The following is a 27,956-nucleotide window of genomic DNA, read 5'->3' as shown; positions in this document are numbered from 1 at the left end:
TTCCCAAAGCCCAAATGAGATGAGGTACATGAAGGTCTGGGCAGAGGACACAGCACATATAGGGTGCTCAGAAGAAGTTAATGCCTTTGCTTCCAGCCTCACCCCCTTCTTCACTTCCCTGAGCTCCCAAAGGTTCACCCACTATGTAGATTCTCCATGGGGAAACTTATCTACAACCAGTTCCCCAATAACCTTGGCATCTCCGGGGGCCAGTTCTCTCCTTGTCCATGTCCTTGTTCCTAAGGAATGCTGGTCCAATTTGATTTCATGCCAAGTCCAAACCAATTAAGGAGATAAAAGTACTTTAACGTACATCCAGAACGCACTTTTCAAATATGATTATTAGATGAACCACTGGTATAGAATCATCCTTCCATTCGTTCAACACATTGATGGAGCACCTACCGTGTTCCGAGCACCATGCTAGATGTGTGGTATATAGCAATTAACAAAACAGACAAAAGAGCCTTCTGTTGTAGAGCTGGCATTCTAGTGGGGGAGATAGGAAATATTACATAAACATAGTTAATAAGCAAATTAAATAGTCTGTTAGAAAATGATAAGAGCTAAGGCAAAAAATATATATATATATTAGAGGGATCGATTGGGGGAAGAGGTTAGACTTCACAAGAGCACAAGCCATTCTCTGCTGCTCCATAAGGCAGGGGTTAGGGCGACAGATGAAGCCCTGGTGGGGCATTAGGAAGTTGTCTCTTGACCCTGACCTTGTGTCCCTCCCTTCCAGGCACCGCGGCCTGAGTGACCAGACCATGGAGACCCTGCTTGGTGGCCTGCTGGCATTTGGCATGGCGTTTGCCGTGGTCGACGCCTGCCCCAAGTACTGCGTCTGCCAGAACCTGTCTGAGTCACTGGGGACCCTCTGCCCTTCCAAGGGGCTGCTCTTCGTGCCCCCTGACATCGACCGGCGGACGGTGGAGCTACGTCTGGGGGGCAACTTCATCATCCACATTGGCCGCCAGGACTTCGCCAACATGACGGGGCTGGTGGACCTGACCCTGTCGAGGAACACCATCAGCCACATCCAGCCCTTCTCCTTCCTGGACCTCGAGAGCCTCCGTTCCCTGCACCTCGACAGCAACCGGCTGCCCAGCCTTGGGGAGGACACCCTGCGGGGCCTGGTCAACCTGCAGCACCTCATCGTGAACAACAACCAGCTGGGCGGCATTGCCGATGAGGCCTTCGAGGACTTCCTGCTCACGCTGGAGGACCTGGACCTCTCCTACAACAACCTCCACAGCCTGCCCTGGGGCTCCGTGCGGCGCATGGTCAACCTCCACCAGCTGAGCCTGGACCACAACCTGCTGGACCACATCGCCGAGGGCACCTTTGCCGACCTGCAGAAACTGGCTCGCCTCGACCTCACGTCCAACCGGCTGCGGAAGCTGCCCCCCGACCCCATCTTCGCCCGCTCCCAGGCCTCCGCCCTGACGGCCACGCCCTTTGCTCCACCTTTGTCCTTTAGTTTTGGGGGGAACCCGCTGCACTGCAACTGCGAGCTGCTCTGGCTGCGGCGGCTGGAGCGGGACGATGACCTGGAGACCTGCGGCTCCCCGGGGGGCCTCAAGGGCCACTACTTCTGGCACGTGCGCGAGGAGGAGTTTGTGTGCGAGCCGCCTCTCATCACCCAGCACACACACAAGCTGCTGGTTCTGGAGGGCCAGGCAGCCACGCTCAAGTGCAAGGCCATTGGGGACCCCAGCCCCCTCATCCACTGGGTGGCCCCCGATGACCGCCTGGTGGGGAACTCCTCAAGGACCGCCGTGTACGACAACGGCACCCTGGACATCCTCATCACCACGTCTCAGGACAGCGGCGCCTTCACCTGCATCGCGGCCAACGCCGCCGGGGAGGCCACGGCCATGGTGGAGGTCTCCATCGTCCAGCTGCCACACCTCAGCAACAGCACCAGCCGCACTGCTCCCCCCAAGTCCCGCCTCTCGGACATCACTGGCTCCAGCAAGACCGGCCGGGGAGGTGGAGGCAGTGGGGGCGGGGAGCCGCCCAAAGGCCCCCCGGAACGCGCTGTGCTTGTGTCCGATGTGACGACCACCTCGGCCCTGGTCAAGTGGTCGGTCAGCAAGTCAGCGCCCCGCGTGAAGATGTACCAGCTGCAGTACAACTGCTCCGACGATGAGGTGCTGATCTACAGGTGAGCCGGGGCTGCCGCGAGGTGTCTGGCTGGGGAAGGAGGAGGGGCTGGGAGGGTTGTGAACCGTTCCCACCCCAGAGGTGCCTGGGGGAGTCGTGGGGCGAACTGTGCCCTCTGTGCAGGTAAGAGGCCATAGAAATCACATCGACTAAAGTGTAGGAAGAAAGGAACCCTGTGGGCAGCCCAAGAGACGTGTGTGTAAGAGGATCAGGCCTCCCAGGGCGCAGCTCTGGCAGGTGGGCGCATGGCTGTGAGCCTCTGAGGAGTCAATCTGGCCTTCACCTGAACGCACATTCAATCATGCTTAAGGCTTTAAGGTCAGGAAGAGTAGAATTCGGATCACGGCCCCCGCCACTTGCTAGTGATTTAATTCTCCCGGCCTGCCTGCTTGTCCCGATCTGTAAAACGGGGAGAATCCATACCTGACTTAGGCGAGACACTTGATTGCAAGTAATGGAACCCAATTCAAACTGGCTGAAGAAAGAAAAAAGGAAAAAGGAGAGGTAGGGTGTCAGCTCATGTAATATAGAAGTCAGGAAGCTGCTTCAGGTTCAACAAGATCAAAGGTCCCCCCACCGACATCCTGTGTTCTCAGAGTTTCTTACCTTCGCTAAGTTCCACTTTCTTCTGGTTGGGCACACCTCCACGCAGTCTCTTCTCTCCGAACAGCCCTAGAGGACCCATTCCCAGCTGGTCCCACAGGAGCCCTGGATGAGCTCCGATTGGCAAGAGCAGGTCCCGGGCCCCCGGATTTTGGGGGGGGGGGCTCCCCCCCCCCCCCCCCCCCCCCGTGCTGACATCTCTGGACACCAGTCTCCTTTATCTGGAAACAGACAATGATGTTGACCTTGTAAATTTATGTGAGGGTCAAGGGATCATTTCCTGGGCCTGGTAGAGAGGGAGGTTAAGACTAAAAAGCTGCGCTAGAATCGCCTCCATCATTCAGAGGGAAGCTCACAGAGTGATAGATCCAGGCCTCAGGGTCCAGGCTCTGACGGCAGATGAGTTCCTGTCTCAGCCAGCCTCGGTTTGCAGTAAACGTGAAGCACATGGCCTAGAATCTCACTGCTCAAGGAATGCCTGGTTTCTTCCGGAAATCCTCTATGTTTTCTTTTATGCATTTATCTTATTTTATTTTTTCAGAGAGAAAGTGAGTACTGGAGACTAAGTTGGGTGGTGGCGGAGGGAGAGGGAAAGACAGAATCTTAGGCAGGTTCCACGCCGGGCCCAATGCAGGGCTCGATCTCATGATCCTGAGATCATGACCTGAGCTGAAATCCAGTCAGACGCTTAACCAACTGAGCACCCAGGTGCCTCTCTTTTATGCATTTAAAATGGTTATTCTGAGAAGCAATCCCATATGCTTCATAGACACCCAAAGGGTCCATGGTGCAGGAGTGGTCAGGAGTATTGAGAGTTCTTCCGGCTCCGATCTCAGCTGATGAGTCTCTGTATGGGAATGTGTGAGGGAGAAGAGCTCGTAAGGAAGGTATTCATTCACCAAATGGAGTCCCTGAGACTGAAGGGGTGCATCATGGAAACCAGCAGAAACCAGGGTATTTCCCTGGCCGGGCATGTGCTTGGTTTGTCTGGAGAGCAGCTTCGCGTCTCAAGATGTGCAGAAAGCAGCATTAGAACCTAACTTAAATGTATGCATATATACAAATATAAAGAGATCTATAGATATATCATTAAGCCTAAATATACATGTATGTATTTTTCTAATTATAAAAGTAATAGTCTTTGTAGAAAATTTGGAAACTAAAGAAAATGACAAAGAGAGGGGCGCCTCGGTGGCTCAGTTTGTTAAGTGTCCCACTCTTGGTATCGGCTCAGGTCATGATCTCAGGGTCATAAGATCGAGCTGTGTGTCCGGCTCTGTGCTCGGGGCGGAGTCTGCTTGGGACTCTCTCTCCTTCTCCCTCTGCCCCCCTCCCCAATAAATAAGTAAATTAAAAAAAAAAGAAAGAAAAGAAAATGACAAAGAGAGAAATAAGAATTACCTGTAATCCCACCAAAGTTAACCAGAGGCATTTGGCCTCTCAGTTTTTTTTTTTTTTTTTTGGCCTCTCAGTTTTATTTCAATTCAAAACAATATTTATGGTCAATCTAGTTTGTATTCTTTGCACTCCACATTACAGCTTGCTTAGTTCCCATGGTAGTAAAATATTTTTCACTTCTCTGTACCACAATTTCTGTAACCAGTCTTCTATTGTTGAACATTTAGATTGTTTCTCATTTTCAACATTGAAAGTAGCGCCTCGATGGATTGTTGTACTTAAATATATCTGTGCTAGTTCAGTGATTTCCTTAGCTTATTTTTCTAGGGGCTGAATTACTGGTTTAATGCGTAAATTATAATCTTTATACATTGCATGTAAATATTTATTGACCCCTCAACAGTGGAAGGCGACAGTGCCCATTTCCACCACACCTTCACCAATGACAGAATATATAATTATTTTCATCTTTGCAAATTTTACAGGTGAGAAATGGAACTTGTTTTAATTTGCATTTCTTTGATAACTTGTGAGGTTGGCCTTTGGAAAATAAGTTTATTTCTTCACTTGTGAATTTATTATATGGTCCTGACTTTGATAAAAAGTGTAAAGGTGAATGCTACCTGCTCTGAGGCTCGCCCAGGCACAGGGCAGAGGGAAGGCAGTGCAGTGGGTGATGGGGGGGGCTGTTGGTGTCCAGGTGGCAGCACGCCCATAGGGCGCCCCTCCTTGGGGACCCCAGAAGCACAGGCAGGGGCACAGAAGGGGTTGGGGCTGGGCTCCTGACGTCACTCAAGATGGGGATTCAAACGGCTTGCATTCGGTGGCTCAGAACCTGGAGACACTAAGTTCATAAAAATAATTGAAATGAAAGCATCAGAAACCTTGGAATTAAAAAAATAATAAATGAAAAAACCCCCGCTGACTTCCTCTGAAGGTGGTCATGGGGACCAGAGGAGACAGAGCTCAGAAGCCTCTCCAAATAGCGTGAGCACACAGCTCGTGTTCAAGGTACGCGCATCATTATCATTATTGTTAGTAAAAGTAATAGTAATGGTGACCGAAGACCATTATCTTGTCTGCCAAGCTTGGGGGAGGAAACGGAAGAGGAGGGCTGAATACACAATTCGGTCTGTAACAAGACAGGGTTCCGAAATCTTAGAGAACAATGTCAGAGTGAGACTGTATCCAGATGATAGGAACAGCCATCGTGGGTCACCATGGTTGCCTGCTTACTCTGTGTCGGACCCGTAGCTCTACGGGCAGTGTCCGAAGTAGAAAGGGCCGAGAGAATTAGAAAGCTCTCCCTGGCTCAGGCAGCTAGAAAGAAGCAGGAGTGATTTGAATCCAGGCCCTTCTGGAGTCCGCGCCTAGCCTCGGCCCTGTGGCCATGCCTCCCGGCGCCCCAACAGCGACTCTGGCTCGGGAGAAATAGGGCACTCCAGGAAGGAAACTGAATTTTTAGAAAATGAATTGTCCCCATAAGAAAGAAAAAACAGGGCGCCTGGGTGGCTCAGTTGGTTAAGCGACGGCCTTCGGCTCAGGTCATGATCCTGGAGTCCCGGGATCGAGTCCCGCATCGGGCTCCCTGCTCGGCAGGGAGTCTGCTTCTCCCTCTGACCCTCCTCCCTCTCATGCTCTCTCTCTCAAATAAATAAATAAAAAATCTTTAAAAAAAAAGAAAGAAAGAAAAAACACCAGTGGCTGCACAGTGGCTTCTGACATGCGCAGACTTTAGCAGGAAAGTGTACAAAAGAAGGGAAGAAAGGCCCATATGGGAAGATGAGGAGGAGCATGCGCTGTGCAGAGAGAGCAAAACACAGCCCAACGGGGCTTTTTAATCCGTGTTCGTAGCAAAAAGGAAAAATGACAACAGCCTGCTGGTTGAGAAGGAGGTTGCAATGAGACTGGACAGGAGCCAGCAAGCCAGCCTGGCCATTTCTGACTGGCACCCACCCTCCCGGCAAGGAGCACAGCGGCAGAAGGGAGGGCACAAATCTGAGCTGAGAGCTGACTAGGGCTTTATGCGGACCAACTCATTTAGTGTTTACTATCCCCAGGAGGTGAGAACTATGATTATTCCACTTTCCGTATAAGAAACTTGTCCAGAGTGTGTATGATACAGGGGTAAGAAGCAGAGACAGAATTAGGATCTTAGCAATCCAGGAAGGGCAAGCCCTATACTGCGGAGAAGGAATGGAAGAATGTGGGTCCTGTCCACAGGTCCCCAGGGTCACATCCAAGGCTAAAGGAACCATAGATGAGGTTCCCAAGCTGTGGGCGTGGTCCTGAGGCAGCACGGACAGAAAGACAAGTGCCTCAGATGGGAAAAGGGCGGATATTCTGTTTTTCCAAGAATAGACCGCGTAAAGCATAGGATGCAAGGCTGGGCATGGAGTCCCTGCCAGATTCTAGAAAGGATTTTGCAACAGATGGCGGTAAGCCCTCAGAAAAGAATGCTGATTGCCAGGCCCCAACGTGGGTTCACGAGGAGAAAATCCTGCCCAATTGCTGATCTGTGTTCAGGAGACACTGTGGACCAGCAGCTCAGACGGGCGTGCCTCCCCGTCATTCACGAGGGCAGCACCTCTTGGTCAGCATCGTCCTTGTACAGCGATTCTCCATTAGATCCCACCCCCATGTGTCCCCACAGGGAAGTGGATCCGAATCTCGGGGGTGCTAAGTACCCTTGGAAAATGTCCTAGGAGTTTCCATTGGCTATGACTTACTACCATAAACAGAGCTTATCACAATTTTACAGGACATTTGACAAAATCTCACCCTGTGTTGGGACAAAATGGAGAAATGCCTCCTGGTGAAATGCACTTGAAACTGGTCAAGTAACCAGACTGATACATTGATGTGAACATGAAAGAAAGCCTCCGCCTCTTGCTTCCTCAGCTTCTGCCCCCATTTCTGTACTGCTTGATCCATTTTCCTATTGTCACAGATAATAACACAGAAAATGTGTATTCCCTTCCCTTTGGTTCAAGGACTCAACTGGACAAGCACAAGGTGGGGAAAACCTGGCTTGACTGGAATTTTGTGTGGCCTAGGCTCTGAGTTTTAGTTGATGTCAAGGACATTACGGCCACGAAGTGATGGAGCTGCTAAGACTCCTATGGTGTTTGGTTTTGTTAACAGAAATAAAAGGCTCAGCTAGTGAGAGATTACGATTCTAACCACTGAATCATTCAAGCTGGTCAGGGCAGTGCTGTGGAATGTTCGATACAGGATGGCACGGTCTTAAGAGTCATTGCCATGTGTCCAGAGATCAACTGATGAGAATGGGGTTCTGGAAGCTCATGGGAGATGGAGGAAGGTTACCTTGGAGATGAGGTGACTCAGAAAAGAAGACCTACCTCCCTTAACTTATTCAAAGAATTTAGGAGCAGAAGAGTGGAAAACACATGCACTTGTGCACACGCATGCACATATGAAAGTAGGCATCAGCCCATTACAAGAGAAAAGTCCAACAGCAACAGCCTTATGTACCTCTCTCATTACTCTCCATCTGGCCGTGAAATTTGCTTTTGTATCTTTCTTTCTCTCCAGCATGTACTTTCCATGTGTACTCATCTCTGTACCCCCAGCTCCTAGTAAGTCCTGGCCCATGACAGCTACTGGGTCGACATTCAGTGAACTGAACAGAATGGAAATGAGCATCAGAGCTGCCCAAGAGCAGAATAATTAAGAGCTGCCACAAAGTAGTGAGCTGCCCGTGCCAGAAGGGTTCAAGCAGAACCTGGTTGACTTCGTGCCAGGGGCACTGAGTGGGCAGCCCGACTTTAGGCAGGCACGGAAACATTTGACTTACATGATCCCAGCCCTGATGGTCTCTGATTCTGTGCAAGACCTTTACAATCCCATGATTAAGGCAATATATTATTACTCTTGCTAAATCCACCTGCTTTTACCAGCTGGGGCCACTCTGACATCTTACTTCCCAGGTTAGAGTGCCCTCTCTCATAGGGGTTTGAGCCCCAGGGCCCTGAGGTCACAGACAGGGACTTGGGCAGAGGCTCAGATTGTCCAACCAGAACAGGATGCGAGTCATCGATAGGTCACCATTGATCCACATCTGGGGTCCACAGAAGCCCTGGGGAGCCGTGAGCAGTTTCTGAAAACATCAGGTTCTATTCCACATACCAAGAAGAGGGAAGCAACCATAGGTAATCCCAAATCATGGATAACTGAAGATTTGAATTTGACTATGAAATAGGGTCTTGCTTTTTTATCAGATAATTAGCTCCCTAATTATCTAATGGTTCTTGCAGACCTCCAAGGCATTTGTCTTCCCTGCATACACACGGCTGAGCTCCCCAGCGGCCTGGCATGTTTCCCATGTGACTGGGGAGGGCTGACTCTCCCATCTCTCTGCCCCAGAACCTGCCCTTTCAGGAAGTGGCCAGAATTAATGAGGACAGTGTCAGAGCAAGGAGGGGTCACAAGGGGAAGAGGGAGGGTGGCAGGAGAGGAGTCAGAAAAAAGGGAGCCTCCCTCCTCGCTGGAGAAGGCAGCAGCCTGTCCTGGCTCAGCCTCATCCCTGATGTGACATGGAAAGTTAAGTGCCCTGCATGTCATTATCAGCCCAAGTGACATTCACAGACACTTGTCTCCAAGAGTCATCAAGAACATCTGTCACCAGGCGTGATGTCAGAACTGTCCTCAGGAGGGCCAGGGGAACAGCAAGCATGCTTTTAAAGCACAGTGTGTAATTAGCCAGGATGCAGTCTTGCCTTTCTCTTGCTTATTATGCTGTGGTCATCCGTAAGTAGGGCAAGTGATGGATTGTGAGAAGAGAGACACTGAAGTTGTGGGGAGATAACAGCCACTCCATGCCCCACCCCACTCTGTCTGCAGGCCCCCCTTTCCATGTCGTCTTCTTCAGTGAATGTCAGACATTACACCATCCCCCCATCCTGGGGAGCCTGGACCACCCCACTGAGTTTTGCAGTGCTGGGGAGGGGGCATCTTCTACTGTTGGTCTGCCTTCCATCTAGGGAAAGGATAAGAGGGCCAATTCGGTCAGGTCCCACCCCATCAGGATTTACCAGTCAACACTTAAGTGGAGATCTGTCTCCTCCCCATGAAGAGACAGCCGTCTCCACCATGGGATGGAAGGGAATTAACTAATGAACTTGAGATTTTATGGATATGGGGAGAAACTGGTAGGGACAATTGTACCCTAGAGGGAGGGGGACCTGCTGTCTATGCAGGGGGAGGCTTCCCCAGACAGCCCAGCTTCTGTTGAAGGGGTTGATTGAGCTCCCACAGGCGAAGGAAGAAAAAGATGTAAAGGAGGAAACCGGGTGGATGGGTCGGGAGAAGCTCCCCAGCAGCTTGCTGGTCAGAGCCAAAATCAAAATCAGCCTGCCTTGGATTTTATATTTTTCTAAATTTTGTTCACACTATTAAATTACTGAAACCTGACATCCACAAGGGAGGGATGGACAGGACAAATATTAGGCTCATTTTATAGATAGTGAAACTAATTGTCCAATGCATTAAATAGATTTCCCAGGATTCCAAAAAATACAGATGTGGTCTCCTATGTTCGGTGCCAGGTACCACGCTGTGGGGCACATCTCACTAGCAGCACACGGGTTTTTGTTAAGGCTACAGACTTGGGCTACAGACTTGGGCCAAGGAGCACCAACTGTAACTTCTCCTGAGAAGGATGGGGTAAATCACTGGGAGTCTGCCAGGTTGTCTCTCGCAGCTTTAGTTTCTTCCCACATTTCTTTCTTTTTTTTTTTTTAATTTTATTTATTTATTTGAGACAGAGAGAATGAGAGGGAGGAGGGTCAGAGGGAGAAGCAGACTCCCTGCCAAGCAGGGAGCCCGATGTGGGACTCGATCCCGGGACTCCAGGATCATGACCTGAGCCGAAGGCAGTCGCCTAACCAACTGAGCCACCCAGGCGCCTCTCTTCCCACATTTCTAAGGCCTAGAAGTGTTGAGGGAAAAGGAACAGGAGGGCCAGGGAGAACCTTGGGTCCCACTCAGAAATAGTAGCAAATCAAGGCAGGATGAGGATTTCTATGTGGTACCAGGTGAGCCACTGTGAAGTAACTTAGTTGCTAGAGGCATCCCAGAGGAAAACAAGCCTGGAGTCCTAAGTCCAGAGTGGCAATTATTCAAAATTATTCAAAAATTCAATGACTTAAACTCATTAGCGTTTATATGTCTTTCATGTAAAAGAAGTCCAGTGAAAGAGAATTTAGGTCTGGTTTTCTGGGCAGAATGGCCACCAGGGGCCTAGCTCCTTCCAGCTTTCTGCCCTGCCATCTTCAGCACAGTTTCTGTCCTCAAGGTCACCTCATGGTGCAAAATGGCTGCTAGAGCTCTAGTTGTCATATCTCTCTTCTATACACAATAGGAAAGATGAAAAGTAGAGAGCAAGAAGGCAAAAGGGAAGTTCTCAGTAGTCCCAGCCAATAAAATCTGCTCACATCTCAATGACCACACCTTTCTGCAAGGGAGGCTGGGAAATGTAGTTTTTTTTAAAGCTAGGTACAATGTACACCCATTAATATAGAAAAGATAGGGAAGAAACTAGCACTTCTAGAACCTCAGTTTGCGCCCCACCTCCACCATGTACTAGTCCTGAGACCATGAGCAAATCATTTCATTGCTCTCAGTCTCCATGTTCTCCTCTGTAAATGGGAACAAAGATTCCCCTCCGCATAGTTCCTGGGATTGTGGTGAAGACTGAATGAGATTGTGTATTTGAAAACACGTCTTTCATAGTCAAGTGTGCGGTGCTGAACACATGTAAGTACTTACTGTTATTAGGAGACTGCCTGCTTTTCCTTCTTGCCCCTCTTCTTGGGCCTCTTCTTCAAGCTCCCTCTTATGGCTCCAGTCTTCAAAGCTGTATTCCAAGAGAGCTGTAAATTTGGAAAATAATCTAACAGGGTTTTAAGAGATCAAGTTATAAGATGTAAATCCTCTCAGAAGTGTTTGCAGTTCAATTGGGAAGACCCAAAGGAATGAATCTCTAATGGTGGAATTTAAAAACCCACAGCACACTTGTGCATAGGGAAGACATTTTTCAGGGGTGCCTTCCAAGAGCATTTCAAATCGTATCACTACCTTCTCATCCTTCCTTTCCTGCTCTGCACAAGAAGATGACACCACTCAGATTCAAAAACCTTCAGGGCATCTGCTCAGAGGTGACTAATTTCTCTACTTGTCATTCCCTCTTCACTCTCAAAAAGCTCTTGCTGGAGACATCTCCGAAGATAGAAATAATTAGCAGGAGTAAAGGGATTATAGTGTATATCCAGTCTGCCTTGCTTCTGAAATGTGGCTCTTCCCCCTATTGGTAAGGAAGAACCAGAGAACCAGCCTCTTGTTAATTTTATATACCTTTGGTTAGTCCATGAGTGGAAGTGGGGGATATCATTTATTTCACACCAGGAAAACACCAAAGAAGGTTCCTAGAGGGAGGGGCTTGGCTGGGAGGAATGTGTGGTGCGGGGGGTCAGTATGGCTGGTGACAGTCATCATAAGGCCACCAAACCCTCATCTGACAACTTGCCCAGGTGGGTTCACAGCAGCCAGCTCCTTTTAGGAGGAACCAGGGCTGGGCAAGGTGTGAAACTCAGGCATCCTAACCCCAAGCCCCAGGTTCCCACCTCCCCAGTGTTCCCTGATCCTGGCTGCACGCTGGAATCTTTTGGAGAGTTGTATCTTCCCTCCAAGAGATTCTGAGTCAGCTTGGGGTGGTGCCCAAGCATCAGTGTTTCTAAAGCTCTCCCAGCGACTCTGACGTGTATTCAGCATCATGCCACATGCCGGTGAAATCAGATGTGTGGGCAGCACTGGTGGGCAGAGCCGCTGTGCATCCCACGGGGGGCGGGGGGGGCTGCTCTCTGAACTTCCGGCCTGCTCATCTCACCTCTCGGAGACTTTGCTTCCTCCTTAACATTGAAATAAAAATCCCTTAGAATGGGGTTATCTCCCAAAAGATAAAGTACGCACGGGCAAGTAAAGCACCTTGCACACTTCAGTTGCTGGGGTCCTTTGTTCTTGCCCCTCGTTTGAGCCTGAGGGATGAATACAAGGATGGACTTGGGGGCCCCAGATGTGGGCTCTTATCTTTCCTGCTCTGAACTTCAGGCTTCCCATCTGCAGAATGGGAATAATAGGGGTCCTGCCTACCTTATTAGGTAGCAGCGAAATGCAAGATGTCTGGCGTGAATGAAGAGCATCTCCATAGAGCGCCAAGTGCTTCTAGTGGCAGAGATTGGACTACAGTGCATGAATCAAATTTGGAGGGTTTTTGTTTTTCCTGTCATGTAACAGAATCCCAGCCAGAGGAAGTTCAAGGCTGGTATGGGAGTTCCATGGCTTTCAAGGACTGAGGCTCCTTCTGAAGGTCAATGGCACTGTCCTTACCACGTGGCTCATGTCTCCTGTGCTCACTGACAATTCCGCCTGGGGACTCTCCGGGAGCACAGGTGGTAGTGCAGGGGACCATCCCCAGGAGCCCCCCGAGCCTCTGACACTGGGAATTGGAGAATTCATACCCCAGCTTCCTCTTCCTTGGAGGACAGGGGAGGAGGACAACCAAGGCGTGTTCTGTGCCTCCTCCAAGAGGGTCCGAGTAGGATTGAGCCCCAGTTGCCCACAGTGGGACCATGCTTAGTGGACCCTCCTGTAAGGACTTCCTTCCCCATCTCCTGGCCGGACTGTCCTGGGTCCACCTCCCAGATTAACTACTTGTACTTGAATCCTTGTCTCCGGGTCTGCTTCTGGGGAACGTCACAGGCACCACCTCCTGGTTGGGTTAGCCCCCAGAAGTCCCATCCGATGACTGCCAGAGGCTGAGAAAGGTAGTTGTGTGTTAGGCACATCGCTGCCCCAAATAAAATCAGGGCTCTGCTGGGAATCTGGGAGGGGGAGAGGCTGATGGGGAGGCATGCAGCCACTGCAGAGCTGTATGGGTGAAAGCTTTGGTGTCATTAACGCTTCTTGGCACCTGCCCACACAATCCCAGAAACCAGTAGCCAACATAGAGCTGAGGCCAGCCTGGGAAAGAAGATGATCCAGGCTGTTTTTCTGCCTCTCTCTGAGTGCTCTTTTCTCATCTCTGGAGACAGTGAGACAGAGAGAAGCGAAGAGGGATGTCTTAGTTCTTGTCAATTAGGGCTATGGTCTGCCATGTGCGCATGTGATGGGAGTGGGCACCCTGTGGGGGACAGAAGGGTTGAGGACATGAAGTCAAATTAATGCCCATCATCTTCAAAGTCGCTGAGGTGGTGGGGGGGCAGGGGAGGAGTGGGCAGAATCACACAAACCACAAACTACAATGTGTCAACCCAGGGTGAAGGCAGGGCCACGGATGTGCAATACGGATGAACAGCTCATTAACAATTTATGAAGGGGAGCTATTTCTAGCTGGGGTGGGCTCCAGAGATGGGCTCTGACTTGTTCTGTGGCTGCAGGGCTGATGCTGTGGCCGGGGTTGGGTGGGGGGGGATGTACTGATCCAGATGTGGGAACTGACTTCTATCCTGTCGTAAAGGAGGTAATTGTTTGGAAATTAAACATCGCGGGGAACTATTAAACACTTAACCTTGTCACATGGTAATTAGTTAGTGATGGTACTAAGTTAAGGGGTCTTTCAGTGTAGTAATTAGCCACCTAAAAGGTGAAACTCTAAATGAATGGTGAACTTTATCCACTTGAGCTTTTTCATAAGCTAACTGAAGTGAATTCAAATGACTGGGTGGAAGGGGGAGTAGTGGGGTGTATTCTAGAGGGTAGGGCTTCTGGGAACAGGTGGGGTGGAGTGTAAGGTGTATCCTGGGGAATAGGTGGGATTGGGGGGAAGAGGGAAAGGCATAGCTGCTCTAGATGGAACCAGTAAAGACAGAGACAGAGGCAAGAGTGATTGGTCCTGGTCAAGGACTTATAAGGGCTGCTGGTGTATTAGTCAGCTGCTGCCACAGTAATGCTGCGTGACAAACAACCTCAATATCTAGGTGGCTTACAGCTACTAACATTTCATTTTCTTATTCATGGGTCTGCAGGTTTGTTGGAGTTCACCCAGTCTTGGCTAGCCTGGGCTGGGTGGGGCTGGGCTGGGCAGGACTGGGTTGTGGTGTAAGTCCTCCCTCCGTATCTCATTCTGGAGCCCAGCTAGGGGCAATGGCTGTTCGGAGTATGTTCTTCTCAGGGTAAAAACAGAAATGCAGGAGGTCAAGCCCAACAGAAGAACCAAATGCCAATCTTGGGGCATCACATGTACTAAATCCCATTGGCCAAAGCAAGTTACATGGCCAAGCCCAAAGTCAGGGGGCAAGGCATGCACTTCACCCACCATCGGGCCATGGTAAGGCTGGGGAGGTATCATTTTCTTATAGAAAAGTGAGGAAACAGGACCAACAACTCCATCTAGCACACATGGCCTACCTACCAGAGGAGTTGTCTCTAGGGCAGGTTCTCACACTTGAGCACGCATCTGAGTCATCTGGCATACTTGTTAGCACACAGACGCAGGACCCTACTGAGTTTCTGACTCAGTTGGTCTGGAGCAGAGTCTGACAGTCTGCTCTTCTAATACAGTCTCCCAGGGATGCCGATACTCTCACTTTGGGACCACACTTCAAAAAGCTCCCGTCTAGGAAAATAATAGCTTTGTTTAAAGATGGGAGAGGTCAGCTTGTCAGTGTCCTTGAATGTCACACAAAATAGCTATATTTACTGAGTTCTTATTACCTTCCAGGAACTGTTCTGAAAGCATTCTGTGTGTTCTCTTCATTGGTATGTGAACCCTGTATGTGTGGCGTTGCCATTTGACAGACAAGGACTCTGAGCCACAGCGGGTGATGTGACTTCTGAGGCCCCCAGCTTGGAGGTCACAGAGCTGGAGCTTGTAGCCAGTGCTCTGTCCTGCCCTGAAAGTCAGCCTTCCTCCTGTTGACGGTGGGGAGCCAGGTCAGTTCTAAGGAAAGGAGTGACCTGTGGTGGAGAAAACTCTGGACTTGGAACTGGATGGTCTAGGCACAAACCACACTTTGACTTGCAGTAGCTAGATTTTGGGGTAGCTAGATCTGTTTGGGGGTAGACTGTCAAGACCCTAGGGTTAGAACAAGATAGGCAAAGTCCTTATATTCTTATGAGAGAGATGGACAAAAAATTTAACATGTGCCTTTGGAAGAAAAATAATTAATATAAGGGGACATAGAATGAGGGGCTACTGCTTTATAAGGGTGGTCATGGGTGGCCCCTTTAAAGAGTGACATTGGAAGAGAGACCTGAATAGAGTGAGAAAAAGAGCTCAGTCGTGGGTGGGAGCTACCAGGCCCTGGGGTAGGAACAAACTTGTCTTGTTAGAGAAACAGCAAGGACTCCAGTGCATCTGGAGGCAGAGTGACAGTAAATAAGATTAGAAGACTGGACTGGGCTGGATCATGTAAGGCCCCATAGGCCATGGTGAGGCCTTGGATTTTATGCTGAAAGAGGTGGGAGCCACTGGCGTGTGGAGTGGGAGGTGTTGAATGCAGGAGAGTGGCGTGATGTGATTAGGAGAGAAGATTCTGGCTGTTAGGTGAAGAATAGACATCAAGGGGGCAAGGGTGGAAGCAGGGAGATCAGTTATAAGATGGTTGCAGGAGTCTTAGCTATGTCTTGAGACACCCCCCCCCCTTAAGGTTCACATCCATAAAATGGGGGAAGGATCTCTTCCATCTTTTCCCCTCAGTGTCCTTAGAGCGGGGAAGGAGATCAGGGTGCGGGCAGCGAGTGAGCAGGAAATACTCAGGTGGGGAACAAAGCAGCACTTGGTCGTGGTTTTTCTGGCAGAATTCGTGGGCCTGCGTCTGCCCGGCTGGGGAGCCCTGCTGAGGCCCAGCAGCCGCCTGGAGTGACGAGGAGTTCCCATCTTCCCCTGCAGAGCAGACGTCTTGCGCATCACTGTCCCAGCTCCACAGTCAGTGTCCCCCACCCTCTCCGCCCCCAGCCCTCTCACTCTGATAGGGAGTAATTATTTATGTTCTTGTTTAATTAGCTCATTAGGCATGTGCTGCAGGATTTCTGATAATAAATCTTCTCCTCTAGTGGCTCTTCGGTGCGTTTTTGCTGGCGCCGGGCCACGGGGATAGAGGCGGCAGTTGCAGGTGTGAGGCTAGCTGGGGCTTGGGGCTCGGTGACCTGGGTTCTGACTCCTGGGAGGCGGGCGTGTGGACAGGTGAGGAGGCTGCCAAGGCCCTGGGCAAGGAGACAGGATCTTGGAAGCTGAGACGGTGGCAGCAGCCGGCACTGAAAGCCAGAGAGATATTTTTACCACCCGTCAAAATGCCACTGAGGCTGCTTTGCTCTCCTCCCCCAGCCTTTGATTGTCACTCCAAAGAAGGTCTGAGCAAAAACAGTGAGACTTGGAAAATTCCTGGCCGGCTAGGCTGGTGCCCAGCAGTCCTCTCCCTCTGGCAGGGGCTGGAAGAAAGCTGGTCTACTACAGCAAAAGTGAGTGGGTGGGAGCTACCAGGAAAGCACAGGTGCCAAGATTTAGACCCAAACCTCACACACACACCCCATTCCGTCTAGAGCGGCCTACAAATGGACCCCACCCAAAAACATTTCTTTCGTAGAAGATCAGAGGGCCTGAAATTCCACCGTTAGAGATGTACTTCTTTGCACTTATCATAGGCAAAAACCTAGGTGATACTGAGGTGGTTTCCTCCAGGACTGGTCAACAGAGGATGTGGACCTGAGCGGGGGCACAGTGGAGGTCCCAGCAGCAGGAGGAGGGAGGGGCGCAGGGACGGGTCATAAGGTGACCTCAAAGCCCAGTTCCCCTGTGTGGACAATATTGCCAAGGACTTGAGAGAGCTCAGGGAGAGGGAGGGAAAGCCAAGGTCTTGGGACCAGTCCAGCTATTTATTGGCCGCAACTCTCTTGGATTCTGTTCTGTCTTTAAATGAGCCTTGTTCTTGCTACTCTCATAGACTGAAGTAAGTCCAGAGTTAGAAAGGGACAGTTCAACGTCAGCCAGGCTAGCTCTCTCCTTTCTTTGTGAATACTTATGATGCCCACCCCTTCCCCTATCTATCACCCCCACCTCACCTCCCCCCACACCATTAGGATCCTAACTGGCCCCATATGGGAATAGCTTGCATACACAAGAAACTACCCCCTCCTTTTCTTTCCCAAGAGCCCCAGCTACCGTTAGATGCTCTCGCTGAGAAGATTTCCCTTATTACAGGCCCCCAACTCCTTCTGCCTCTACTTCTTGCCCTTCCATTCTGCCTTCATCCTCATCAGGAATAAAATGAATTCTGGTTTCAAAATAGGTCCATTTAATGTTTGCAGATATTTCTCATGGCTCGCTGAATCCTGTTTTGTTTTGTTTTTTTCAGATTCAATATCCTCCTTCCCTGCCTTCTTCCCTTCTTGCCTCTCCCCTTTAGTCATTGAAGAGGTCTTTATTTCATGTGGCTAATGTCAGGCCTGGGCCACTCACAGGGAAAACGGCCACTCACAGGACACGCCTGCCCTCCTGCAGTTCACATTTCCCAGGGAAGCGGACATAAAGGAGTACCTTTATGAGGTGCTTGAGGAGTACCTGACTCAGTTACTGTGGCTGGGATAAGTGCCGTGCAAGCATCATGGCAGGTCCTGGGAAGGTCAGGGAGGGCTTTCTGGAGGAGGTGACCCAGAAGGTCAAATAGGAGCCCAGTCAGGGAAGAGACACAGGAGGCATATCAGGTACAGGGTGGTGGTGCTTGTCTCTGGAGCAGGAAGGGGGCGGGGGGGTACATTCTCTGGTGCCTCTCCTGCTTCCTTGCCTTGGAAGCGTGCCAGGTTGTGCCATCCTTCTGCATGTGTGGGGTCTAGTGGGTGGTATGCTGGATGTGGCCTGGGATGGGGGTAGCCCCTCCTGGGCTGGGGGTACCCCTCATCTGAAGTATGATCAGCCCTTTCTGCTCCTATTGTCCCAGTCCCACACAGACTGGATGCCCCTAACAAAGCTGCTCCTTTCACATTGTTCTGAGGCCATCACATCCCCCACCCACCCCACCCTCCTCCCTACGCTCTTCCCAAGATAGAATGACCCAGGGCTGCCTGGTGGCTCTGTGGGCATGCCTTAGTTACATGCCACAACCAACCATCCTGGGGGCAAGGCCTCTAGCTCAAACCTCCTTACTGATCTCTGGATCTGCCATAAAAGAATTTTTTAAAAATTTACTTGTCTCCTGTGTTTTTATGTAGCAAGTCATCTTATATCTTTGGTTAGAAGTAAGTGGATTATAAATCACAAAACCAATTGATGGAAATTAGGTCAAAAGTGCCAAGTAAATGCAGGTGGTTTTTTTGTTTTTTTAGTTTTTTTCCTCCAGTAATGATGATGATATGACGTGCCAGGTACTATTCCAGTGGTTTCCATTTATTAGCTTATTTAGTTCTTTCAACATCTCGATGACGAAGGTCCTGTTATTCTCTTGCTTTTACAAATGAGAAAACCGAGGCACAAAGATGTTAAGTAGCTTTCCTGAGGTGTTCTGCCTGGGATTTGAACCCAGGCAGGCTGGCTCCAGGATCTGTGCCTCGCTGTCTTAACAATATGCAGCTAGCATCTGAGCTCTTGCTGTGTGCATCCCGCTGCACTGGGCATGCATACAACTACAACAACAACTTTACAGGGTAGGAATCTCCAGGATCAGAGAGGGTAGGTAAGCTGCCCCGGGTCTCCCAGCTTGGACACGGCAGAGCCAGCATTCAAACCCAGGCCTGCCATGCTCCAGATAGCTCCCGACCACTCTTCTTCCTCCCAGGATGTGAGTTAGGGTAGAGAGGAGTGAGATGGATGTCTTGGGGTCACAGGTATTGTATTCAAACTGTGGCTGGCGCAGTGAGTGGAGCATGTGATTCTTGATCTCGGGGTCATGAGTCCAAGCCCCACGTTGGGCGTGGAGCTTACTTTAAATAAACAAACAAACAAACAAACAAACAAGAAAAAAAAATAGAGACCAGTGACCCTATTTTCTTTCTAGATCATCCGCCTCCCAGCCACCTAATCTTTTCACAAACCCAGAACCATCAACCCACTGTCACTCAGAACCACCATGAGGAGCAAGGGGAAACATGAACACATCCCACCTATCCCCACGTAAGGAACAAAACAAGGAGACACAGGTGGGGGCTGTAGGGAGGGATCTCAGCCAGACAAGTGGAAGGACGTCCCAGCAGTGCTGGTGATGTCTAACAAACAAAACCATTGCTTCTTTGAAAGCAGAAGGAGGCTGTGTAAAGGGCCTGGAGGATTCTGTGGGAGGCCAGCAAGCTGATGCACGCCTCTTGCCCCTTCTGCATGCTGAGGAAGGTGATGGGCAGCCCTGGGGCATTCTCATTTATAACTTGCCATTTGAACCGCAGCTGTTTGGCCTCCCCATCGCTGCCTCCTCCCAGGACCGAAATGAAACGCAGGTCACGGGTTCAACCCTAGTGATGGGGTGTCCTCAGGAGAGCGGGAGGAGATTTATGGCTTGGTCTCTGCCCTTAATGAGCCGTCATCCCCTAGAGCCACTGTGACCACGTCCTTCCCGGCTGGGTGAGGCCCAGAACCAGTGCCAAGGGGCAGGCGGTGTGCAGGGCCGGAAGATGGTGCCATGAATTTCTGACAGCCACAGGACTCCCTGGCTCATGGATGGCCGGCGGAGGGAGCTGCCGATGGATCACAGCTGGGCTGTTGACCTTGAGTCTTAAGCAAAGTAAAGAATAAAAGGTCACATTTATTCCATCAGAGCCACAGGAACTATAAAATACTGGAGTGTGGATAAAGACAGTGGTAAATCACTCATCACTCTCGGGAACTTGGCTGATCTGTCTTCTGGCCCCATCACCCACAGTGCAAGCTGGGGATTGGTGTGCTCAGCGATGGGGGACCCTGAACAGTGCTCTCTTGGAACACAGGGGTGCCAAGAATCGCTGAGATTCATAGGTTCCTGGAAAGTAAGATGTCCCTCACTGCAAAGGTAACCTTCTCAAGGAGGTTTCTCTGGTCATCCCCACTTAGAGCTGAGCCTGCCTTCCCTCCACCAACACTTTTACCTTCTTTTTTTTCTTTTTTTAAAGATTTTATTTATTTATTTGACAGAGAGAGAGACACAGCGAGAGAGGGAACACAAGCAGGGGGAGAGGGAGAGGGAGAAGCAGGCTTCCCGCCGAGCAGGGAGCCCGATGCGAGGCTCGATCCCAGGACCCTGGGATCATGACCTGAGCCGAAGGCAGACGCTTAACGACTGAGCCACCCAGGCGCCCCATCACACTTTTACCTTCTTTTAACCCGCTACGCTTTTCCCTTTTTTCCATAGCATGCTCCATCTTATGACACATTCACTCATTTACCAATTATGTTTATTATTTACTCCCCCCTCCCTGCCAACGCCCGGAATGTCAACTCCACAAGGCAGGGACTTGTGTCTAGTGGCCACCGCTGTATCCCCAGTGCCTGGAGCAGTACGGGCGTATAACAGGTGCTCTGGGAACATTTCTTGGATGAATGGACCAGCCTGGAAAGACCTCAGAAATGGTCTAATCCCAACCCCTTCTCTGCCCAGGGAGAGCAGAGACCCAGACAGGGCACACGGGACGTGTCCTGAGTCCTATAGCCTGTTAGGGGTCCCCGGGCTGGGAGAAGAATCCAGGCATCCAACTCCTGGGTCAGAGCTGGGGTCCTGTGTGGTCTGAACAGAAACCACAGCCATCAGAGGATGTGCTTGCTGGTCACGTTCTGCTAACTACCTATAGGATCAGGAGCCGGCAGCCTGGGGTGGGCAGGCGGGGGCTGCCTGGCTTCCTGTCTTGATTTAAAAAAAAAGGAACGAATAGACTGATAACTAACTCCCTAAGCCAAAGGGGGTCCACTAATACGGGCTCTGGGACTGTGGGATGTCAGGGAAATTTTACAAGGTAGGTGGAAGGCCTATGAGCCCCTTCCCCTCTGCCGGGCCCTTCACACAGATCACTCACCTCCTTCTGACTCCCAGCTGTGATGGAGTATAATAATAATAGCCAACATTTACTGAACTATGTGCCAAGCACTGTTCTCAGTGCTTTTAGGTATTCATTCATTTAATCTGCCCGACAACTCTATGAAGTGGAGAGCTTCTATTATCGTCCCCATGTTACAAATGAGAAACCGGAGGCAAATATGCCAGAATATAAATGCTTCCATTCTGGGTGCTTGGGATGCATCGGTGAACAAAACAACTGAGGATCCTTGTCCTCATGGGGGAAGCAAGCAACAAGCACAATAAATGAGTAAATTATCTAGATGTGGGGAGGCAGTGGGTGCTTTGCAGGGGAGAGAGGAGCAGGGTAAGGGGCTTGAGGCAGTGGGCAAGGTGCAAGCTTACACAGGGTGGCTGGTGTGGGCCTCCCCGAGAAGGTGAGGCCTGGTAGAGGCTCGAAGGAGGTGAGCCAAGCCGAGGTCTGCAGGAAGGGCGTTCCTGGCAGAGGGAACAGCAGAGGTCAGGCCCCAAGGCCAGAGCAGGTGTGAGGAGCAGTGAGGGGCCTAGTTGGCTACAGCGGGAGAGCGAGGGGCAGAGTCTAGGAGATGGGGCAGGGAGGGAGTGGGGCCAGGTCCTGGGAGCCTTGCAGCCCCCCTCAAGGACATCTTCTTAAATGAATTTCTGACAGCCACAGGACTCCCTGGCTCATGGATGGCCGGCGGAGGGAGCTGCCGATGGATCACAGCTGGGCTGTTGACCTTGAGTCTTGAGCAAAGTGAAGAATAAAAGGTCACATTTATTCCATCAGAGCCACAGGAACTATAAAATACTGGAGTGTGGATAAAGACAGTGGTAAATCACTCATCACTCTTGGGAACTTGGCTGATCTGTCTTCTGGCCCCATCACCCACAGTGCAAGCTGGGGATTGGTGTGCTCAGCGATGGAGGACCCTGAACAGCGCTCACTCATTCAAATGCTCACATAGGTTCATGGCCTCAAGCCAACACCCTCCTCTCTGCTCACACAGCAAGGGTGCTTCCATACCAGCCAATAGACCCACACTCAAGCACACACCAGCCAATGGACACACACTCACATGCTCACACTGGCCAATGAATGCACACACTCAGGCACATGCTGGTCAACGGACACTCACTTACGTAGCCACCCTGCCAGAAGCTTCATCCTCCATCCTACCTTGTGTGTAGGGAAGAGGGACAGGAGGGGGTCCTCATGAGCCTTGCTCCATCTGCAGCCCAGCATGGCCTCTCCACAGCCGGACCAGGAAAATGAGGAAAGCATGCCAATTCCTGGGGCTTCAGACACATACACCCCAATAACAGTGCTGGAGAGACGCCCAGAAAACCATAGACCTAAGTCTGTGATGTACTCAACCGTGATTTACTCACATGATTACTTCCATATAAGAAGATCACAGACCCACATGGTCATCCTCCAGGGACACTGAAGTTCGTTTAGTGGCTCTATTCTGTGCTCATTGTCCCCATAGGAACTGCTACCCAGGCCTGCGGGGGGCTCGGGAGGGAGAGGATAGTAATCCTGCTACTTTTAGGTATTCCCAGGTAGAACCAGGACAGGGTACCTCTAGACCAGGCCGGCCTCACCCGAGAGCTCCCAGCTAATGAGTAAATCCCACAGTAAGGTTCATCTTCTCAGCACTGAGCCCCTGAACCCCCAGGCGACCTACCAGTGCCCCCAGACAGCTCATCTGCCTCTGCAAGAGCTCCTCCTGGGAGATGGACGGGTTGGATGGTGCTAGTGTTCTTTATGAAAAAGATGATAGTGATGATAAAGATCGGTAGACAGACAGATACATAGAGATAGATGGAGAGATAGAAAGATAGATACATAGATAGATAGATGATAGAGAGATAGATAGATAGAGATAAAATAGGTTAAGCATTCACCATACTCATACCTGATCTACTGAGTATATATTGTATGCCAGTGTTTTGCATACATTATTTCTAATACTCATATGACCTTGCAATTTAGATTTGCGCACAGCTTTTACAAACAAGAAGAATGAAGTTCCGGGAAGTTAAGCAGCAGGGTAACGATGAGGCAGCCCGTAAGTTGTGAGTCAGGATTTGAGCTCACAGCCCAGGTCACTCGGATGCCAAATCCTATGTGCTCTCAGGGTTGGGAACCTGGTGCTCGAGCTCCCACAGCCCTTTGCTGGCTGTACCCCACCTGCCCTCCTCCTGCCTCCCCCTGGCTCCTGTCACCTCTCTTCTGGTGATATTCTTATAGAATCCTAGAATGTCAGAATTGGGCACTGAAGCACAGAGAAGAAAAGTAGCTGGAGAGCCACACAGCCAGTCCGTGACAAAGCCAGGGTTAGAGCCTTGTCCATCCAGCCTGGACCGGAGGGCATTTGATGAGTGGGGACAGCTCTGTCCCCTCATCCTCCCTCCCACTTGGCTGAGTGGAGTAGCCTCCCCACCGTGGGGAGGTCTCCCTCCAGAGGTCATTCTCTCCCTCCCTTAATTCCTTCCCAGCCAGCCTGCTTGTGAGGGGCAGCGGTGTCCTGGGGAGGATCAGCAGAAGTGCAGCCCAGAGAAGTGCTGAGCAGGCTCCTTCAGTCCACCGGCTGGAAAGGCTATCTCTCCGCTGGGGGAGGCAGGAGCAGAGTGATGCTGCCGGCTGGCCAGCCAGGTGTCCAGCAGGCCACTTGGTCATGGGGGCCCGCCTCCAGCCACGCAGCTTGGAGCAACCCTCAAGGAAGTTTCTCCATCACTGGTTCGTGCACGGGTGCTGAACGACCCCTCACATTTGTGACCACTTCACCACTTACGAGCTGCGTCCCAGGAGACTCCCATCTTCCTAGGTTTGCCCAAGAGTCCTCTGGGGGTAGCAGGATTAGCGTTCCATGGGACAGACGACAAAGCTGAGATTCGGACAAGCGAGATCTCCTTGTTCGCGATTGCTCAGCTAGCCAATGGGGGGGCCAGGAATGGAACCTGATCTCCAGACACCGAACCCCAGCATCAGCATGGCTGCTTCTGACTGCACACACACACATTCTAAGCACGGTACCCGGTACTGAACCAGTACCGTTTAATGTTCACAGAGATACCATGTGATCAATATTATGAACCCATTTTGCAGGCAAGAAAACTGAGTAAGGCTCGGAGCTGTGATGTGAAGGGACTTACCTACGCTGCACAGTCAGTGAATTTTTCCCACACGGCACAAATTCCACCTCGGGGTTGAGAAAATTCCCGTCTTTGAGGAGCTTCTCGTCTGACAGAGAGAGGGGATTGTAATAGGGGGGAAAGGCAGGACCCCAAAACTCAGCCATGAGATGACTGAGGACTTCATTTCATCTTGATTTCTTCTATCAAGGGTCAGCGTTGACGTCCCCCCCGTCGTCAAAACAGAACGTCGTGCTTCCTGTTCAGGCGTCCTGCCAAGCGTTTCACACACTTTACCTCATTTCATCCTGACGGTGTTCCTACAAAGCAGGTACCAGCATTGCTATTTAACTCATGCAGAGAGGGTGACATAATCTGCCTAGAGTCCCAAAGCTAATCACTGGCAGGGGGGGAGTTGAACCCAGGCCCAGCCAACACCACGGTGGACACCGTGACCACCGCGTGATTTTCTTCTGCAACCTCTTTGCACCCATTCGATTCACGCCAAGTTCTGCTCTGGAGCTGCCTTGTTCTTCAACCATCAGGACAGATGGAGAAGTGCAAACACAAGGCCAGGGGCCACCCTATTCCACCCAGGCCCCTCCCTACATGCTGCCCATCCCTGACCTGACAGGGCCAACCGAGCCCGCGGACAACAGAGCCAGGAAGGCCCTGCCGATGGTGACTGCCCGCCGAGTGTGCATCAGCCATGCGGACGCGGCAAATTTGTTTCCAGCAACCTCTCTTTGTCCTACCCTCCTGGCAGAATTTGCTTTGTGATGGCATTTTGCAGGGGGGCATCGTGTGTGTGTGTGTGTGTGTTAAAATATACGGAACATGGGGCACGTGGGTGGCTCGGTTAAGCGACTGCCTTCGGTCAGGTCATGATCCTGGAGTCCCGGGATCGAGTCCCACATCGGCGGGGAGTCTGCTTCTCCCTCTGACCCTCCCCCTCTCATGCTCTCTCTATCTCATTCTCTCTCTCAAATAAATAAATAAAATCTTAAAAAAAAAAAAAAAAATATATATATATATATATATATATATATATATATGGAACATGAAATTGACGATTTTAGGCATTTTGAGTGTGCAGTTCAGTGTCACGAAGTACTTCCACACTGTTGTGCAGGTGCGCCACCCATCCCCTGACTTTCCCTCGTCCCACACTCGGACTCCGCACCACTCGCACATCAGCCCCCCTTTCCCCGCCCCCAGCCCCTGGCAGCCACCCTTCTTTCTACTTGCTGTCTCTCTGAACTTGACCACTCTCAGGACTTCGTGTGAGTGGAATCGTGCCGTAGCTGTCCTTCTGTAGCTGGCTGATTGTACTTAGAGGAATGTCCTCGAGGTTCATCCATGTTGTAGCCTGTGTCAGAATTTCATAAAAATATGCAATGCTTCATGAATTATCATGTCATCTATGTGCAAGGGCTGTACTCATCTTTGTATCATTCTAATTTTCATACACGTGCAGCTGAAGCGTGCACTGTGATAACATTTTTAAGGAGGTTGGTGTCACAGGTGACTTTACCCCTGGGTGGTGCCCCCATGAAATGATGGATCTGCCAACCGGGGGACTTGGATCAGGTACATCATTGGGCGGCACTGACCTGGGGTCTGACAGTTGTTCGGGTGTATTTTGTTTTGTGTTTTGTTTTGTTTTTTTAAAGATTTTATTTATTTACCTGATAGAGAGAGACACGGCGAGAGAGGGAACACAAGCAGGGGGAGCGGGAGAGGGAGAAGCAGGCTTCCCGCTGAGCAAGGAGCCCGATGTGGGGCCCGATCCCAGGACCCCGGGATCATGACCCGAGTCGAAGGCAGACGCTTAATGACTGAGCCACCCAGGCGCCCCTGTTCGGGTGCATTTTGAACGCAGCTGGTGGGGAATCTTTATTTTGAACACTCCTGTGTTTACAACAAGGTATAATTGGTCTGACACCTTCTGTGTTTTTCTCTGTAAGTGATGAATTGTTAGTGAGCAAGCTTTTCTCAACTCCTCAAGGAGAAAAAAGCCAACTATCATCATCATCCTCCTCTTTGCTGGGGTACCAAGTGGCCCTGGGAAGGGAGCGGAAGGGGCAGCCCTGCTTCTCCCCACTGCCTTTAATTTTTCACACTCACACAGGAGGCTGGTACAGCTATCCCCATCTCACACGTGAGCTAAGAGGTTCAGAGGCAGAAAATGATCCAGAGTCACACGGTTGGGGGCAGAACTGACCTTCAAAGAGAGATTTCTGTCTGATTCCAAAACCCACACTTTCTCCTCTGAGACATGCCAACCCAGTCCTTGGGGGCTGGGAGCTAAGGACAAGTGAATAGAGAGAGAAGTTTCACATCTGTTGAGAGTTGGATGAAGGGAGACAGAAAGAAAGCTAAAGACACACAGAAAGAGAGGCCTGCTGTGGGCTGGGGAGCCCGCCTGGGTGGTTGCAATGGCAAGAAACGAGCCAGCAATGGTAGAGACGCTGCTCTAGGGGAACAGAATGGTAACAACGGGGCTTCATAGCAACCCTGGGCTAATCACAGGGCATTTCCACTGACCGCAGGCTCAGTGGGAGCCACGGATGGGATGCTGCTTCCAGAAAGTCCAATGCAGTCTTGGGCGGGAGTGGGGGAGGCTCAGGGGAAGGCTGACGTCTGATCAGGGAAGGTGGCGTCTGACCCCGTTCTCGGTGCTCAGAACAGCCCAGAGAGTCACAGACTGGCATGTGACCGGAGGCGAGCAGCTGGGAGGCAAGAGGAAACTGGGGCCTGAGGAAATGTCAGAAGGAACGGGAATGTTAATTCTGGAAGAGTGGAAACTCAAGGTGGGATGGGAGAGCCACTGCACAATTTGAGAGAAGCCCCGACATGGCCAAAAACAAGCAAACAAACAAAACAGCACTTTGTTCTGCATGTCCCCTGGGGTTGGCTCGGAGCCCGTGGGAGAAGCGGCAGTTATCAGGACACAGACGTGAGCCGGGATTCCCCTCCACTCGAGGTTGTGCAGAGCTGGACAGGCTGCCTGGCCTGTCCCTGACCTGTGGGAGCACGGTGCTGACAGCCAAAGGAGCCCGTTGCAGAGGGATTTGTACCCCTCTCAAGTGGCGTTCCTGAGGTCTGTGTGTGGAGATGGCAGGGGAGGCGGGACAGACCAGCAGACATCAGGGAGTCAGCCAGACAAGCACCTGGGCCGGAGGGCAGGCTGGGCCAGCGAGGGCACCAAGACAGACCCCCGGGTCTCAGATGGCTGCCCCTGCGCTGGGCTGCGTGCCTGCCTCCCTATTCGGAACTGAATCTAATCTCACGCCGGCTGGGTTCATCGGCCCACCCGCCTTGGGACCAGATGACACCCTCAGTCACCAGCTAGCATATGCTGAGTGCTCACGAGGGACCTGGCACCATTCACACGTCAGGAGCTGACTCATTTAGTCCTCATAATGACCCTGTGAGGGAGGCCCTGCCATCTGTCCCCCTTTACAGAGAGGCTGAGTGGCTTGCCCGGGTCACACAGCCAGTAAGTGATGGTGCCAGGCTTTGAACCTTGATGACCCAGGACCAGTGCTCTGGCCCTGACCTTCTGGCTCCATCCTCTCCGTGAAGGAGCACCGTGGAGCGGGGGAAACTCTCTCACTGGCACTGTAGTCCCGGCCAAACACGGGGCCTGGCGATTTCCCC

At 51.1% G+C, this 27,956-nt stretch overlaps 1 protein-coding gene and 1 non-coding gene across 2 annotated transcripts in view; one reads left to right on the top strand and one right to left on the bottom strand.

Moving 5' to 3' along the window:
* LRFN2 (leucine rich repeat and fibronectin type III domain containing 2) overlaps positions 1-27,956 on the top strand; it is a 169,364-nt gene that overhangs the window by 129,495 nt on the left and 11,913 nt on the right. The window contains exon 2 of the mRNA XM_034990631.1: positions 746-2,170. Coding sequence (XP_034846522.1) covers positions 771-2,170 — 1,400 coding nt within the window. The 5' untranslated portion in view covers positions 746-770. The remainder of the gene's footprint in view (positions 1-745; positions 2,171-27,956) is intronic.
* Positions 25,680-25,783, bottom strand: LOC118001699. The gene has a single exon (XR_004676806.1). It is a non-coding gene; the product is annotated as a U6 spliceosomal RNA (small nuclear RNA).

The sequence above is a fragment of the Mirounga leonina genome, unplaced genomic scaffold (assembly GCF_011800145.1).
Source record: "Mirounga leonina isolate KUSES-001 unplaced genomic scaffold, KU_Mleo_1.0 Mir_53, whole genome shotgun sequence".
In the NCBI taxonomy this organism is placed as follows: domain Eukaryota; kingdom Metazoa; phylum Chordata; class Mammalia; order Carnivora; family Phocidae; genus Mirounga; species Mirounga leonina.
Note: the sequence above shows the minus strand (reverse complement) of the source record. Positions and strands in the feature narration are given on the sequence as shown.